Below are 14,400 nucleotides of genomic sequence, written 5' to 3'. Positions count from 1 at the left end.
TTAAGCTCCGCTATTGAAAATGTCTCTTCTAAACCAGCAGCAATATCATCATCAATTGTGTGGATATCTGGTTTGACAAAAAATGAATCTGTCAACCAGGACATCTTTGTCCATGCCTAAAACTTCTTTTAGGAATCTCGAAACATTGGTTGGAGTGCTTGAGCCTGGTGTTTCAGGAACATTTAATATACAGATGTCACAGCGTCTCAGTCTTCCCTCAATGTCAAGACGTTTTTCTTGTAGACTGGTTACCTCCGTCTCGAGCTTGCCCACCTTGTTTTGCAGCAAAGTCACGTCGTCTGAGCATGATGATAGCCCACGTTCCATGTCCGATATGGTTGCTTTCATAGTTTCCACATCAGAGCGGATTGTTGCAGTGTTGTTTGCAACCTCTGATTTTACTGCTTGTAGTTTGGATTTTACGATCTCAAGTTCCTCAGCCAGCATACTTTTCATCTCCGATCTAAGCAGAGTTGCAATGTCGTTTTTTTAGAGAAGTGAGGATTTCACCTGGCAACTTGTCCAGGGTGTACCCTGCCTTTCTCCCGTAGTCAGCTGGGATAGGCTCCAGCTTGCCTGCGACCCTGTAGAACAGGATAAAGCGGCTAGAGATAATGAGATGAGATGAATGAGAAGTGAGGATTTCAACTTTCAAGTTTGAACCTCCATATGTACGCCCGGTCACTGCTGAAGAGTACTGTCGCCACTCCTGCCGGATGTAATGCTCGAGCTTGAGGCTTTGGGCCCAGTAGCGGAAGTTCCTCCAGTAAACTTAAACTTTCGTAAATTGTTGGCCATTCACGCAACCGTGTTAAAATAAAACTAATGAAAATTATAAATGACAGTTTATACATAAAGCAATGTTTCGTAGCCTTTTTTTGGGTATAAAGTGCCTAAAAAACTATTTTGAACCGAATTTTAGCAGAGCTTGTTGAAAGCACAACCTACCACATTGTCTGCTCACTAGTGCCCCCCCCCCGGCCTATCAGGATTTGACTTGTCCAGACCAAACATTTGGTTGTCCCGGACAGTCGGACTACTGTCGAGCCCTTCACGTGCATGAAGAAATGTCACCATAAATTCACAAAGTACTCAAGTCACAGAAATGGCAATGAACATGAACTGATAACGGATGAAGAAACAGACGGGAGATTGCTTCAGCAGGATTCACCCAAACCGAGCCTCTATCACCATTGCATATCAGCATTGTGCGCTGCTTTGTATTTTCCGGGGTGAGGCATTCCCGCTTATAATCCCCGGATGTCTTTTAATCTAATCAGCATGCACACTGATCATAAGCCCTCACGTCGTTTACAGCATGGCGGGATGTTGGTTTGTTGACAACCCGGTTTACATCAAGGTTTAACGACTTTTTGCCAGAAAAAAAACCTTGCTGTATAGCTTTATGGAATTAATTTATTGGGTTTTGAAACTGGATGCCGGCAAAAACCCGTGTTCCGTTTCGGACAAGCAATTTCCGTGTTTTTTTCCGTGATTACGGAAAATCATCATCATCCCTGTATTTTATGCACAAAAGATTATCAATGACTAATTGAGAGTTTTGCTAAATCTGCTGCCTTACTTTTTCAGGAGAAAAACTCCTTCCTGAACTATAACGTGTCCTGCATTCTCACCATGCCACAGTACATGAGGCAGGGCTATGGCAAGATGCTGATTGATTTCAGTGAGTGTTTGATAAATAGTCAGTTATTAGTGTCATCACACTGCACAGTATAATTATTGCCATTACAATAATCACATGGTGTTGTCGTTGCCATTAGATTAGATTCAACTTTGTCCTTGCACGTGTCACAGGTACAAGGCAACGAAATGCAGATTGCATCTAACCAGAAGTGCATAGCAGTAAATAACAAGTGTAATATACAAATATTAATGTACAAAAATTACAGGGTATGGAATGGTATAGACCCTTTTCAGTCACGTGACCTTCGTAAACGCGACCGCCATTTTGGACATGTAGTGGACTTCGGCTCGAATCGGTTTGAATGCGAGGAAGGCGACAAGCATAAAAAGAAAAAGGAGCGAGATGCAGAAAACTGTATTTACTAGTTTACTGTAATTATGATCTGGCAGCTATTTACACCGGATCCAGTGTAAATAGCTGCCGGAGCCAACGTCCGAGCTTGCCGGAGCGCACGCGCTCCGGCCGGCCGCGATCTAGCGCGCTCCAGAACCTCGGACGTTGGCTCCGGCAGCTATTTACACTGGATCCGGTGTAAATAGCTGCCAGATCATAATTACAGTAAATTAGAATGGAATGTTAACAGCAATGTAATGCCTTTTCTGGCTAATTTTATTCGTCTTACCTCCAACAAAGTGGTCACTACACAAGCATTGGTATGCCGCTATCCATCTTCTCCGTCGGTCAGCATCTACCGGGATCCGATAAAATGATAACCCTTGCCTTGTTTGTTGATGGTTACTACATCCAGGTGCACAACAATATAGGGGCATGATGGAAGTCTTGCTGAAAATAAACACTTTCTTTGCTGCTGTTCCTCAATGTTGGCTGTGGTAAACTACTGGTAGTACATGTCCAAAATGGCGGCCGCGTTTGTCGTGACGTCACGTGAAAAGGGTCCATAATGATGTGATAGATATTTACAGTATGTACAAATATGCAATATGCATGAACTATAGTGCAATGGTATGATATAGATATTTGCACTATATACAGAACATGGTATGAATAAACAGTAGTGCAGATGGTGATAGTGCAGTGAAGTCAATTCAGTTTGTTCAGGGGGGGGCGGAGTTCAGCAGTGAGACAGCTGAAGGAAAAAAAAAAAAAACTGTTCCTGAACCTGGTGGTTTTGGTCCGAAGGCTCCTGTAGCGCCTTCCAGAGAGCAGGAGAGTGAACAGTTTGTGTGCTGGGTGGCAGGAGTCTTTGTTGATGTTTATGGCTCTCCTGAGACATCGCTTCCTGTAGACGTCCTTAATAGCAGTCAGTGAAGCTCCTACAACACGCTGGGCGATTTTCATCACCCTCTGCAGTGCCTTCCGGTCCGAGACAGAGTAATTCCCATTACCAGACTGTAATACAGTTGGTTAGGATGCTCTCGATGGTACAGTGGTAGAAGTTCACCAGGATGTCTGAAGAGAGGTGGTTTTTCTTCAGAGTCCTCAAGAAAAAGAGACGCTGGTGAGCCTTCTTGACCAAGTTTGAGAAGTTGGTTGTCCAGGTGAGGTCCTGTGAGATGTGGATCCCCAGGAATTTGAAGCTGGTCACACGCTCCACTGCTGCACCGTTGATGTGTGTGTGAGCGAGCATTCCTCCTATAAAGTTTAATCAAATCAAATCAAGTTTATTTGTATAAGTTTAAGAGTGTGCTCCTCCTACTCAAGCGAGTAGGACGCTTCTTTGCTTTGCTCCTGCTTGATCTTTATTTTACTTTACTTTCTCATTTAATTTCCACTATTTTTTCATTTTATTGTTCATCTTTATAAGCTTTTAATTTAATTTTAATTTAATTTCCACTATTTTTTTCATTTTATTTTTCATCTTTATAAGATAAGTTAGCTTTTAAAACAAAATGCCAGGGGGCAAAAAATCCAGGAGATCCTGCAGAAAATGCACAGAACTAGAACAGAGGATTTCTATCCTGGAATCAAAGATTGATGCTCTGCCAAAGACGGACGAATTAAGAGCGATATCTCAGGAAAGGAGTACAGAAACAGTGGCTGAGAATGCAGAGAATGCACCCCGACAGGCCGATGGCATTGCAGATCGAGTGGATGAATTCGATCTAACAGGGCAAAATGTGAGTACAGAAAACTGGCACATGATGGGTGGCAGGCCCAAAAATAAAAACAGAAGAGTAATTACCTCAACACCAGCTCGTTCTGATACTATGCAACCCATGCTCCACAGCCATGCTATTAGAAATAGAGCTAGGTCTACAAATTACAATAGGATTTACAATCCTATGGAAAATCCACAGCCCATAAGGCTTCAGAACAAATGCCTCAGGGATGTGGAAGCGGAATTTTCAGGCGGACAAACACATCGTAAAAAGAGATCGCACCAAAACCGAAGAGCTGTGGGAAGAGGCAAAAAGCAGCTCGTAACACCACTGGATCCCACAACCCTTGTTCTTGGTGATTCCACTGTAAGACATTTAAAAGGACATGGGATGATTATTTGCTGCCTTCCAAATGCATCCATCTCTGACACCAAAGACAGCATTTTGAAGCTCATGTCCGAGCACAAACTATCAGACGTATTGTTGTGCATGTGGGAGCAAATGATGTTTTCAGAGAACAGCTGTTTGTCCAAGATGATTTCAGAAAACTTTTTTCTGATCTCTATAAGACTGGAATACAATCTTTTATCAGTGGCCCACTCCCTGCAAGGGGAAGCTTTGCATTTACTCGACTCTTCAGTCTTAACACCTGGCTTGGAAAAACTTGTTTTTCATCTGGTATGAACTTCATAGACAATTTTAACCTTTTCTGGAATCGCAGAGAATTCTTCAAGTCAAATAGTACTGAACTCAGCTGGATTGGGACCAAAGTCTTATCAGATCATTATAGACTTGCAATTTTCTCTCAGCCAACATTGAGGAAAACAGTTGATAAGATGTCGCAGACTGACCTAGTTACCTCTGCAAAGCCAAAACAATCATCTATGCAAGTCTTCACCAAGGACACACAGCCATCTGGGGCAGACTGCCAAGGACATCAACAATCACACGGAGAATGTGAGCATGCGATTTTATCATGCGATTCCATCCAGATTGAGGACCTGACTAAAGATAATCATGTCAAAGCTGCATCATCCACATTTCGACCCCATGCAAGCATCACAGAGACTATCAGGGAGACAGTCACCTCAGAGACAGTCATGGAGACACTTACAAAGACCTCACCAAAGTCTCGCTCTTCTGATTTTATTGTACCATCTCTGTCTCCCCCCTGCATGGATTTCCCTAATAGTATGCAGAGACTGCTGCCAATGGCTACACTCTCTTTTTGCAGCCCAAATCTGTCGCGATAAGCAGTGTACCCAGTTCATCAAAAATTAACCAACAGACTGAACTGTGTTCGCCCAGGACTTTCAGCTGGCTACCAATCTTTTTCACCATCTAAAAGATACATGACATCTCCAATTCTTTCACTGTCAAACCAAATGGAACATACAGAAAGTCTTGTATGATGTGCTGTGGGTCCCTGCATTGGGTGTAGTTTTGAAAACAAGCTGGGACCCAATATGCCTATGTCATTCTCTGTTCCTGTGTTGATAAGAAATAGAAAACATAGAGCATATTTAACCCAGGGGGTAAACCAGTCTAGTCTCCTTCCTGTTTCAAAACAATATCAGAATGCCCAAGCAGATATTACTTCTAGACTTTCTGTAAAGCTAGCTCTTCTGAACGTTAGATCACTTTCAAACAAGTCATTTTTAATTAATGATCTTATCTGCAAACACAATCTTGATTTTTTGCTTCTAACTGAAATTTGGCTGGATCAAGCAAATAGTGCTACCACCCTTATTGAAGCAACTCCCCCAAATTTTAATTTTATGAATGTTACCCGACAGGGGAAAGGTGGAGGGATCGCAAATATATTCAAAGTCTCTTTTCAATGTAAACAATCCTCACTTGGTGATTTTACATCCTTTGAACACTTATGTGCACTTGTTACATGCTCTCCTAACATATTATTATTAACTATTTATAGGCCTCCGAGACATTCAGCCTAAGTTTTTCTGGAAGAGTTTGGTGAACTGTTGTCAGTCATTTGCTTAGAGTTTGACTTATATCTGGGGATTTTAACTTGCATGTAGATAATCCTGAAAACACTTATGCCAAAGAACTACTTGCACTTATTGACAGCTTCAACCTAGTACAACATGTACAGGGGCCGACCCACTCTCATGGTCATACCCTTGACCTCGTCATCACAAAGGGTCTTACTGTTTCTACTACTGTTGTTGACCTGGCCTTATCTGATCATTTTTGTGTTTTCTCTGATGTTTCTATGTCTCCTCACATTCAGAACAGCTCAATGACTATGGGTAGGAGAGTCATAAATGACAACACGTGTTCTTTTTGAGCAAGCTCTCTCTCGGATCTCAACCAAAATGTCAGACTCTGTAGATGATTTACTGGAAATTTTTAATTTAAATATGACCCAAATTATGGATGATATTGCTCCATTCAAAATTAAAAGAGTCAATGATAAGCAGAAAGCACCATGGAAGCAATACCCAGCTGTTAAACTGCTAAAGAGAGAATGTAGGAAGACTGAAAGAAAATGGCGCAAATCTACTTCACATCCATTATCAAATCCATAAAGAGATGCTTTGTAAATATAATTATGAAATTCGTAAAGCAAGACAGTCTTTCTTCTCCAACATCAACAGGAATATGAACAATGCCCGTGTGCTATTTTCAACAGTAGAGAAGCTAACTAATCCCCCACCACGATTAGCACCTGAACTTCTCTCAGTTAATAAATGCAATGAGTTTGCATCCTTCTTCAAAGGTAAAATTGATAAAATACGGCAGAATATTGCTCATAATATATCTCAGTTGCAAATAATTGAAAAACTGCAATCACCAGTGACACAGACAGATAACTTCAACACAATGTCAGAATTTTGTTTAATTGATTATGAGACTCTTGTAAAAACTGTCCAAAATCTCAGTTCCTCAGCATCTGAATTGGACATTCTGCCCACCAACTTTAAGTCTGTTCTTCATCTTATAATTACAGATGTGCTTCAAATCATAAATACATCCCTAGAGACTGGCATTGTTCCTGTGTCCCTGAAAAAAGCCGTTGTAAAGCCCCTACTTAAAAAGAATAATCTGGATGCTTCAGTATTAAATAACTACAGGCCAATATCAAATCTACCATTCATCGGGAAAATCCTTGAAAAAATTGTCTTCAATCAATTAACTGCCTTCTTGATATCAAACAGCTGTTTTGATAACTTTCAGTCAGGATTTCGTGCCAATCATAGCACTGAAATACCGCTGATTAAAGTTATAAATGACATACGTCTTAATACTGATGCAGGCAAAACATCGGTCCTGGTATTACTGGACCTCAGTGCAGCTTTTGATACTGTTGATCACAACATACTGCTATATTGACTTGAACACTGGGTTGGGTTGACTGGTAAAGTTATCAATTGGTTAAAATCATACTTAAAAGATAGAAGCTTCTTTGTTACCATGGGAAATTGTTCCTCAACATCAATGTCCTTGACCTGTGGTGTCCCCCAGGGGTCGATTCTTGGACCATTACTATTCAACCTTTATATGCTCCCACTTGGGCAAATTATCAAGAACAATTCAATTTTGTATCACTGCTATGCAGATGACACCCAAATTTATTTTGCTTTATCACCTAATGATTATGCCCCCCCTTGAATGTCTCTACCAGTGTATCAACCAAATCAACAACTGGATGTCACAAAATTTTCTTCAGCTGAACACAGATAAAACAGAAGTAATTCTATTTGGAAAAAAAGATGAAAGACTCAAGATTACCACTATTCTTGACACAAAGGGGATGAAAACAAAAGAAATGGTTAAAAATCTTGGTGTTTTCATTGACAGCGAGCTAAACTTTGACAGTCACGTGAAAGCAATCACTAAAACAGCATTTTATCACCTAAAAAACATTTCCAAACTAAGAGGACTTATGTCAAAAAATGATCTGGAAAAACTTATACATGCCTTCATCTCTAGTAGGGTTGATTACTGCAATGGCCTTTTCACAGGCCTGCCAAAAAAGACCATCAAACGACTTCAGCTGGTTCAAAATGCAGCAGCTAGGGTTCTCACATGAACAAAAAGAACAGAGCACATTACTCCAATTCTAAGGTCCCTTCACTGGCTTCCAGTAAGCTACAGAATTGACTTTAAAGCATTGCTGCTGGTGTACAAATCTCTAAATGGTACAGGGCCCAATTACCTCTCTGATATGTTGCAGCGGCCTAACCCAATCAGATCTACCAGATCGCAGCAGAAAAATTTACTGTTAAAACAAAGTGTGGTGAAGCAGCTTTTAGCTCCTATGCAGTACAGCTATGGAACCAACTCCCAGAGGACATCAAAAATGCTCCTGCTGTTGGCAGCTTCAAATCTAGGTTAAAGACCAAGCTGTTCTCAGATGCTTTCTGCTAAATTATTAATATTGTCATCTCTACATGTTTTAAACTCTTTACTTTTACAGTCTCTGCATGTTTTACATTTTACTTAACTTTTATTCTATTTTATTCTGCTGTTTTTTTTTAAATTGAACTTTTATTTCATTTTATTATTTTATTTCTACTATTGTTTAATTCTTATTATTTTTCTTCCCCATTTATTTTATGTAATTTTATTTTCTATTGCTTACTGTTTTGCTTTTACTTCTGTAAAGCACATTGAACTGCCACTGTGTATGAAATGTGCTATATAAATAAACTTGCCTTGTCTTGCCTTGCCTCGCCTCATGAAGTCCACGATGAGCTCCTTGGTCTTATTGGTGTTGAGCAGCAGGTTGTTCTCGCTGCACCACACAGCCAGGCGGTCCACCTCCTCCCTGTAGGCTGACTCATCGTTGTCCTTGATGAGGCCTATCACTGTGGTGTCATCCGCAAACTTGATGATGGTGTTGGTGTAATGTACAGGTCTGCAGTCATGAGTAAAAAGGGAGTAGAGGAACGAGCTCATCACACGAGCCTTGTGGTACGCCGGTGTTTAGGATGAGGGTAGAGGAGCAGTGATGGTCTAAACGAACATTTTGGGGCCTGCTGGTTAGAAAATCCAACAACCAGTTGCAGATGGGAGCACTGATGTCCAGATCTGTGAGTTTGGTGATGAGCTTAGAGGGGATGACCGTGTTAAATGCTGAACTGAAGTCTATGACCAGCATTCTGGCGTATGTGTCGCCATTGTCCAGGTGCGAGAGGACAGAGTGCAGTGCTATGGCGACTGCATCTTCTGTGCTCCTGTTCTTGCGGTAGGCAAATTGGTGGGGGTCCAGGGTGGGGGGGGGGGGGGGAGACAGGATTATGAGGGCCAATTAGTGAATGATTACATCAGTATTATGTGCATCATAAAGAAGTTTTATTTATAATGATAATTGACTGCCCTGATACACCTCACTACATACAGCAGTGTGGCAGACCCAACTTGTCAGGCTAACTCATAGCTATGTTAGCTAGCTACTTTATAGGATGACAATGAAGGTTATCTTGGCAGCGTGTATTCATAACTTTTAAAAAAGTTAGTCAGCTGATGTTGACTTAACCTCTCTATAATGACTGCTTTTATCTCCTTGATTGGATAAAAAGAAAAAAAAATGTGATTTGTCCTTCAGAATTCTCATCTTGATCCACTGTGCATTGCGAGACAACTCGAATTAACCAGTGTGTGAGTCTGATCTTTGTAGCATGCCTGTCTTTTTTTCTAAACCCATTTGTTTCTGCTGTAGGTTATCTGCTGTCCAAGGTGGAAGAGAAGGTAGGATCTCCTGAAAGGCCTCTCTCTGACTTGGGGCTCATCAGCTACCGCAGCTACTGGAAGGAAGTCCTGCTGCGCTACATGTACAACTTCCAGGGCAAAGAAATCTCCATCAAAGGTCAGTATAGCAGAGTGATCACCCTTACCCAAAACCTCAGTCAGACAGCTGCAGTGTGGAACAGTGTTGAACAGAGGTCAAGGTGCATAGGTGGCAATCTGAAGCAGCTTGGGAAAGATGGACATTAAAGGAGAACTGAAGGTAAAAAAAAATGTTTTATTTTCAAAATTCTATTTATCTCATTTTATTAAATATCGGAATGCATTTTTGATCGCTATTTTGTCGCTGCTATAGCAAGTTCTGAGTGTTTGAAATATGCTCTGTAATATATCAGTCCGTATGTCAAAGCGATGGCCGTAAACGAGATTTGTTGAGACCTGTGCGAGACATCGTAGGACGGAAGTAAAACGTACAGCGGAAATCAAAGTGACCAACATCTGCCAACGTCGTCAAAAGACGCGCGCGCCCTCTTTCGAATGCTGACGTAACCTGGCTGACACTTGACGTTTCAAAGTCTCGTGAAGATCACGCGGATAGGCGCCGCCTGCCGTGGACCAAACGAACTCATTTCAACATGGCTAAAAAACGAATTTTTTTTTTTTTCTCCAATTTGTGTGTGTCTAGTTCTTATCTAGAGTGTTTTATACTGTTTGTATTGTTTATTTAGTCTAGGTCTAGTTCTTATCTAGTGTTTATACTGTTTGTATTGTTTATTTCAATTATTCTTATTTCAATTATCTCATCTCATTATCTCTAGCCGCTTTATCCTTCTACAGGGTCGCAGGCAAGCTGGAGCCTATCCCAGCTGACTACGGGCGAAAGGCGGGGTACACCCTGGACAAGTCGCCAGGTCATCACAGGGCTGACACATAGACACAGACAACCATTCACACTCACATTCACACCTACGCTCAATTTAGAGTCACCAGTTAACCTAACCTGCATGTCTTTGGACTGTGGGGGAAACCGGAGCACCCGGAGGAAACCCACGTGGACACGGGGAGAACATGCAAACTCCACACAGAAAGGCCCTCGCCGGCCCCGGGGCTCGAACCCAGGACCTTCTTGCTGTGAGGCGACAGCGCTAACCACTACACCACCGTGCCGCCCTATTTCAATTATTCTTTTTTTTTTTTTTATTGCATTGCCTGTTTGCACTGTCTGCCCCATGTCTTATTGTTTATTTAGTCTAGGTCTAGTTCTTATCTAGAGTGTTTATACTGTTTGTATTTTTTATTTCAATTATTCTTATTTCAATTATTCTATTTTTTTTTTAAATTATTATTTATTGCATTGCCTGTTTGCACCGTGGGTCAGAGAGGACTGAAATTTCATCTGTGCTGTATGTCGAGTATGTACAGTATAGCATATTTGACAATAAAGTGGACTTGACTTGAACAGGCCGATAAGTATAATATTTAATTGCAATTAGCTGCCAATACGAGTCACGAGATAAGGTTACTAAAACCGAAAACGTAATTGAATAACGCGTTAATTAAGAAATAAAGCAAGTTTAAGAATGACTTCAGTTCTCCTTTAAGAGAGAATTCAGATCCCGAGTGCACGGACTTCAAAAATCAAACTGTGGATTTGACAAAGGAAGAAAGAGTGCGTCTTTAGACTGCCAGTAGTAAGGAACAGTGCAGGACCACCATGGTGATTGCTCTGTGAATGGATCTCGGACACATTTCTGAAATCTTGTGCGTTTCATTTGTCCAGAAATCAGCCAGGAGACTGCTGTGAACCCTGTGGATATTGTCAGCACTTTGCAGTCACTGCAGATGCTGAAGTACTGGAAGGGGAAGCACCTGGTTTTAAAGAGACAGGTATAACACATGCACTAGTATCTGTTTTCTGATGATTATAGTTTTGTTTGTGGGGATTAGAGGTGAGTGACATGATGAAAAAAGTCATAATGAGCTGTCGACACAATAACGTTCAAACAGTCGTGTTGAATATTAACCTGTGATTTGTCTTGTAGCACTATTGTCAGAGCTGCTGATATGGAAAATTGACCAACACATTCCGACCAATCGGATACAGTTATTCAATAGCACTGTGGTATTTATTTATATATAATATATATACACAAGTTGAATGTCAGTGCGGTAAAATCAGTGCTGCTGTATTGTTACACACAGTGACCTTAGTACTATTTCAGTTATTCGCTGAAGGTGACATGAATATCGGTGAATAATAACCGAGACAAAGTCGGGGTTCATATTCACCCATATTTACTGACCCGAGGCGGATAATTGTTTTAGTATAAATGCACAGGCGATCATTTTAAAAAGTATTTTTTAAAAATAATTTATTTCACACTTTAAAAGCGGCATGCAAATGTAATAACGGCGTGGCGCAGACTTGTCGCTTATCTGTGCCAACTCGCATGAAATACTTTGTTTTGAAATAAATAAAATAAATCACAATTCCACCTCACCTTTGAATAGTTTTAGACTGAATTTTGTAGCATCTTTAGTGCTTTTAGAAACAGCATTTTCTTTCATCATTTGTAATGCTTTCTCACTTATGGTGACGAAGTGATTGGCCGCCATTTTTCTTCGTCACTCAAGGTGATTATCGAGAAATAGTCCCAAATTCTTGACCAATCAGCACACGCAATTTTCTATAATCACCTGTGTATTTATACTAAAACATTTTATCTGGCATTTTGGTTGAAAATGAGTTAAATACACACTTCTGGCTGAATTAATTTTTTTTTTTTTTTAATTATCTTCTTGTGGGTTTTTTTTTTTAACAAAGTTATTGGATTAATATTTTTTTTTGGGGGGGGGACATGGGTGGCCTTCAATCAAAGGCTTGTCAATATCCACGTTCTTTTGACACTTGGACAAAAAAGAATTGACTTAAAGCCTTAGTGTCGTGTTTCGGAGGAGACAGTGACTTTGAAAGAAACAAAAGTGGTACAGTAAAGGTTTACTGTACTCACTAGATGCACAGAGTGTAAACATCCTGGCACACTAGAAAGTCTTATGTCCAAAACATGAGCTTTAAAAATTACTCACATTAGTTATCTGTATACAGCGTGCTTTCTCATCTCATCTCATTATCTCTAGCCGCTTTATCCTGTTCTACAGGGTCGCAGGCAAGCTGGAGCCTATCCCAGCTGACTACGGGCGAAAGGCGGGGTACACCCTGGACAAGTCGCCAGGTCATCACAGGGCTGACACATAGACACAGACAACCATTCACACTCACATTCACACCTACGGTCAATTTAGAGTCACCAGTTAACCTAACCTGCATGTCTTTGGACTGTGGGGGAAACCGGAGCACCCGGAGGAAACCCACGCGGACACGGGGACAACATGCAAACTCCGCACAGAAAGCCCCTCGCCGGCCACGGGGCTCGAACCCGGACCTTCTTGCTGTGAGGCGACAGCGCTAACCACTACGCCACCGTACAGCGTGCTTTATTAAACTGAATTTCCTGGTGTAAGATGGGACAAAAGGTCAGCTAGGAGATGTATTAATACATTTAATATGTAATGTATTTTCGTGGTTGCATAGAAACGTGTGCGAGAGAATTTCGGTCTTTTAGGAACTGAATCCACATACAGGTATCGAGCAGTGTTTATGACCTATATAGGCTCAGAATATTTCTCTTCTGAATCGTTTGAGGAGCTTTACAGGAGCCTTAAAGCTGGTATTTGATCTTCCAAGATGGCCTATTTGGCAACTGTTCAAGAATTCACGTTCAAAACATGTCAGAAGTCAAGCGTGAGTCTTGTTCCAGGATTTTAGTTTTTAGTTTTACTAACTTGAATCTCGATAAACTCTTCTCCTGTACCTCCAGGATGGCTCTTCACCCAGATAGAAGCTTATGATACTGAAGTCACAGCAATCATGATCGTCCTATAATCCACCCTTAGTAGATGCTGATATGGGTTGTTTTACAATCAGGGTACAAAGTTTGTGTCACAGGGGTCCAAAATTCAAATTGATTTAAACTGGTTCTTGTACCAGTTTTTAAGTGAAGGACAAGTTAAAGAACAGATTTCAGGTAATTTTTTGACGTGTGTATGGTAGTTTTGTGTAATCGGCTATAAGATAAAGAAGATTAAGTGTAGCTTTAACCTCCTAAGACCCAAGCTGTTTTTTTACATGCATTTTTTATTTCTTTTTGCTATTTGGGCTTATTAGAACCTGATTAGAATAAAAACTAAGCATCATCTTTGATAAGATGTACTTTTTGAGAAAAAGTATGTCCACATATGTGGATTCTTGTTCTGAATTTCTAAAAAGTGCTGTCCACGTATGTGACCACTAGGCCCTAGGAGGTTAAGCAGGGCTGGGAGAAACAAATGAAGTGATTCTCGGAGAGGACTTTTTTTTTTTTTGACAATTCAGAATCCACTACTTCTATAGTGCTTTTAAATCTAAGGCTGTAAGCTTTGTGTTAGTTGTCTCTAATATTTATGTCCCAATATCTTGACCACATTTTAGGATGAAAATAATCATTTTAGATATGTTATTTTATATTGAAAAATTAGCTGTCTCAGAGAGGACATTTTTTTTGACACGATTACATACTAATTTGATCAAAATAGTCTGAAAACTTACTGGCATTCAACATTAACACTTAACTATGTTTCCAATGATATGGAACCAAATATTTGTTTTACGGTATAAAGAATGATGTAAGTGCATCCCTTTTGGAGCTACCTGTGGTCAAAAAAGCACTTTTTCTAAATGACACGAGTAATTTTGCTAAATATGACATATATTGCCATACATTCACCAAAAATAACGTTATCACCAAATCTTTTTTTTTTGCATGGTAAATATAGCTATCACAGGGCTACAATAAACAACCAAGTTTATTTAGTCAAGCCTTT

General features: G+C 40.5%; 1 protein-coding gene across 2 annotated transcripts in view; it reads left to right on the top strand.

Moving 5' to 3' along the window:
• kat7b (K(lysine) acetyltransferase 7b) overlaps window positions 1–14,400 on the top strand; it is a 76,553-nt gene that overhangs the window by 61,203 nt on the left and 950 nt on the right. For both annotated transcript variants that reach the window (XM_060939561.1, XM_060939560.1), the window contains 3 exons: window positions 1,591–1,684; window positions 9,455–9,601; window positions 11,261–11,367. In XM_060939561.1, the coding sequence (XP_060795544.1) occupies window positions 1,591–1,684; window positions 9,455–9,601; window positions 11,261–11,367 (348 nt within the window). The remainder of the gene's footprint in view (window positions 1–1,590; window positions 1,685–9,454; window positions 9,602–11,260; window positions 11,368–14,400) is intronic.

Source organism: Neoarius graeffei, chromosome 14 (genome assembly GCF_027579695.1).
Source record: "Neoarius graeffei isolate fNeoGra1 chromosome 14, fNeoGra1.pri, whole genome shotgun sequence".
Taxonomy (NCBI): domain Eukaryota; kingdom Metazoa; phylum Chordata; class Actinopteri; order Siluriformes; family Ariidae; genus Neoarius; species Neoarius graeffei.
The sequence above is the reverse complement of the archived record's forward strand: the minus strand, read 5'-3'. Positions and strand labels throughout refer to the sequence as shown.